This window comes from Nicotiana sylvestris, chromosome 10 (genome assembly GCF_000393655.2).
Source record: "Nicotiana sylvestris chromosome 10, ASM39365v2, whole genome shotgun sequence".
Lineage (NCBI taxonomy): Eukaryota > Viridiplantae > Streptophyta > Magnoliopsida > Solanales > Solanaceae > Nicotiana > Nicotiana sylvestris.
The window spans coordinates 166,207,086-166,211,177 of NC_091066.1; the positions used below are offsets into that span (position 1 = coordinate 166,207,086).

General features: G+C 32.6%; 1 protein-coding gene across 1 annotated transcript; it reads left to right on the top strand.

The window, feature by feature from the left end:
* Positions 1 to 2,083: 2,083 nt before the first annotated feature.
* LOC104217881 (probable carboxylesterase 6) lies at positions 2,084 to 3,458 on the top strand. The gene has a single exon (XM_009768211.2). The coding sequence runs from the start codon at positions 2,148 to 2,150 to the stop codon at positions 3,207 to 3,209; it is 1,062 nt and encodes a 353-aa protein (XP_009766513.1). The 5' UTR covers positions 2,084 to 2,147; the 3' UTR covers positions 3,210 to 3,458.
* The last annotated feature ends 634 nt before the right edge of the window (positions 3,459 to 4,092 follow it).

Here is a 4,092-nt window from a genome sequence, read left to right on the forward strand (position 1 = left end):
CGGTTATAAATATCATGAGGAATATTTTAACGCATTCTAATTTCCTGGGTAGCAAATCATGGGGACATATATATACAGTGAACACACAATAGGATAAGAAAGAAGCATTTTCTCAATCCAGAACTAAGAAGGATGAATTGATGCATATCCCAAGTCCAAAGCCTTCAGATTCAGCGTCGGATATACGATTTAAACTTTATGAATTTAGTCTTTAAAGTTCTTAGTATTAAACTCAATATACAGTGGAATTTATGGTCTCATATCCAAAATTTATTGCAATTATAGTAAATTTTTGCACATAACTTTAAATTCAGCGTCGAAAGTTATGAGTTCAATTAAAATCGTGTTGTTATATGGCTACATCAGCCTTATCTTTTAAGATAAAATGTTTTGACTAGAAACCCTAAAGTTCCTCACTGATTTAGTCTCCTGAAAGAAACACGTGTGAAATTGACAAGCATGTTCCATGGATGTCCTCAAAACATGGAAATCCCACTCTGCAAAAGGGTTTTGTAATTTAATTTAACTTTTATATAAATATATATATATATATATATATATATATATATATATATATATATATATAAAATAATGGAAATTATTTTAACACTTTAGTATATTTTCATAATGTTGCAAATTCTTTATAATTTTAGGTTATTAATTTCATTTATTGGATGCGATTAAATGTAATGATTTTTTAGCTAATCGGATATTATAATATTTTTTTGTTACATTATCAATACATAATATATAAAATATTGAAGTTTAGCTCCTCCAAAATAAAGGAATGACTTGCCCATTTCAAGTCCACATGTAGGCACTTTGTAGTGGATGAAAAATGGAATAATCTTCATATTTTTGTATGGTCAGAAAAGAAAATGGGTCAAAAATCAAAGTTACTGTAGTTTCTTTGAAAAGATGTTAATGGGGTGCAGCCAGAAATTAGGTCTCGTTGTTTTGACTCTCTCACGGCTATTCTTTTTTTATCTTATTTCAACTTTTTATAAACTTTTTTCTACACCTTATTCAACGCGTAAACGCAGCAAAAAGTAGTAATTACATTGATAAATTATTTAGCAAAATCACATTTAATAAAGCTTGCACGTGTTAATTAGATATATATTGTTATCGATTAAGTTGTATCTCTGTAATCTATATGTCACAGGTTCGAGTCGTAAAAGCAACCATTAATACTTGCATTAGGATAGGATATCTACATCACATCCCTAAAGAGTCGTTTGGTTGGAAATAAGTTATTTCATGATTAATTATCCCGGGATTATTTATCCTGGGATTAGTTATCTCACCCTCCCATAGGGATAAAAAACACTACGATCCCGGGATTAGTTATACCCCGATTTTATCTCAACTAAATATAAGATAAACTTATCCCAAATTTAATTCCGAGATTAATTATCCTTTATCCTTCTTATCAAACGAGCCCTAAAGGTGCAACCCTTCTCCGAATTTTATGTGAATGCGAGATACTTTGTACAACGAGCTACCATTTTATTGCTATTGGTTAATTTTTTTTATTATCTTAACATGGTATAAGTACATATGGAAAAAAAAAAGTATAAATATTCAGCTCAAAACGTAAAAGGCAATAAGTGCGATACTGCAAAATCATTTATGAATCCCTTTGTAAACCTTACACAATTAGTAAGTTTACGTTGTACTATATCTTTAACATCTTCCAACCTGAGACTTAGTCAAGGGTTTACACATGTAATGTAGATTTGATTCATTGTTCTAAACCATATTAACCAATCAATACTAGATAACTCAAGAGACAACCAAAAAAGTGAAGGGGTAAAATGATTCATTTCCCACTTGTGAAAGGGACCAAACTGTCGTTAGCGGAACTGAGGGGGTCACATAGGGTATGTTGATTAAATAATGGAGGCTAATACCACTAAGCCCACCATTCTAGACTCCACGTGAAAACACGTGGCAATTTCCCAATGCCCCATTTGGCATGTCAAAATTGGACAATCCATCTTCCCTTCAATGCTAAGTAGTCTAATCTTATATTTTTCATTTCCTATATAAAGTTGTCATCAAAGTCTATTGTGTTAAATCAAAAAAATATCATCTCAAAACACTCTTCTCCTTGTTCTTCATTCTTGATTCTACTATATTATCTCATGAGAAAAAGAAGAATGACAGCCATAACATTTGATCCAAATTTTAGCCTTCAAAAAATCATCAAAGAAAACCCTAATCACAGAGTTTTAATAGAAGAAATTGAAGGGCTTATTAAAGTTTACAAAGATGGCCATGTTGAAAGATTTCCAATAGTCCCAAATGTTACTACTACATTACCTCTTGAACTTGGTGTTATCTCTAATGATGTTATAATTGATAGTTTCACAAATATTTGGGCACGTTTATATGTCCCAAAATTATGTCAAGAAAAATTCCCTTTATTAATTTATTTCCATGGAGGTGGATTTTGTGTTGGTTCAGCTTCTTGGATTTGTTACCATGAATTCCTAGCAAAATTAGCAGCAAAAGCTAATTGTGTGATTATGTCTGTTAATTATCGATTAGCCCCCGAAAATCGTCTTCCGGCGGCTTATGATGACGGCGTTAAGACAATTATGTGGCTAAGAGAAAAAGTCATTAGTGGAGATAATGAAGATCATTGGTGGTTAAGTAAGGTTAATTTTTCTAGCATTTTCTTTGGAGGTGATAGTGCTGGTGGGAACATAGCTCACAATGTAGTAAAAAGGGTTTGTTCTAAAAGTCATGATTTAAAGCCATTGACCTTAAAAGGTACAATTTTACTTCAACCTTTTTTTGGAGGCGAGTTAAGGACGTATTCCGAAAAATACACGGCGCAGCCGCCACGGTCGGCGCTCATATCAGCGAGCGCCGACACATATTGGCGGCTCGCGTTGCCGTCGGGGGCTAACCGGGACCATCCATGGTGTAATCCGGCAACCAAAGAGTGTCAAAATTTGGTGGATTTAAGGGATATTCCTGGTATATTAGTATGTATATCGGAGTTGGATATTTTAAAAGACAGAAATTTGGAGTTTTGTGCTACTTTAAATAGAGATGCTGGCAATTATAGGAAGGTAGAATACGTGATGTTTAAAGGTGTAGGCCATGCATTTCAAGTATTGAACAAGTCTCAGGTTGCACAAACAAGAACGGCAGAGCTGATTGCACATATTAAGGCTTTTATCAGTAAAAGATCATAGTTTAATTCCTCTATGTGTTCATGACCAAGGATTTAAATTATACCCCCTCACACTGTATTATAAATTTTATACTGTAATGTATCTTCGGATCTTTATATAAATAGCCAGTCGGATTTGCTATTTATTTTTGCTAGTCATATAAAGAAATTATGTTGGGGTTTTATGTACTTAAGTATATTAAGAGAGTGAATGGGAAATGGAGGGAAATGAAATTTTTGAATGAAATTTTAAATTTTCCCCCTTGACAAAGGGACATTGTCCCATATTGGAAGAGGAAGAGGTTTTTTATCGGTATATAAGCAATTGCTCTTCTTCTAGCTCTTAAAGAGTTGAGAAAAAGGCAAGTCTCGCGCTGTCGTCGTTGCTCGGCTTCGGATTGATTAATTTTTTGGACCAAATTTATTTGTTAATAATAAAATATTAATAGAAATGTTATTAAATATTTATTTTAATAACAGAATATTAATATTAAAATAAATATTAATATTAAATCCTCCAATCCGATTTTCAGTTGTGTAACTTAAAATTAAACTACCCTCTTCAATTTTTCCTCTTTATTTTCCCTCTTTATTGTTGAGTAAATAGCCATTTATGTTATGACATTTATGATGTGGCCGTTTTGCATAAACAACCATTCTGAAGAGTTGCACTTCTTCAGATTTCAGCTCAACTTTGGCTATAAATACAAGTCTATTCTGCTCAGAATTTTCATACGATTTTCTGAGTTTCTCCTCCTTCTTCTGCATACTTTTAACATCAAATAAAGCAACAGTAAGTGTGATTTGCTACTAAATTTTGTGTTCGCTGAAATACTGGGGTTTGAAGTACTACTACACCAGTATGTAATTCGTTCTATCTTGGGAGGAAATAATCCATAACCTTG

What these genes read in the sequence shown, in the direction of transcription:
- LOC104217881 (XM_009768211.2), top strand. Translation starts at nt 2,148, where the DNA reads ATGAGAAAAAGAAGAATGACAGCCATAACATTTGATCCAAATTTTAGC.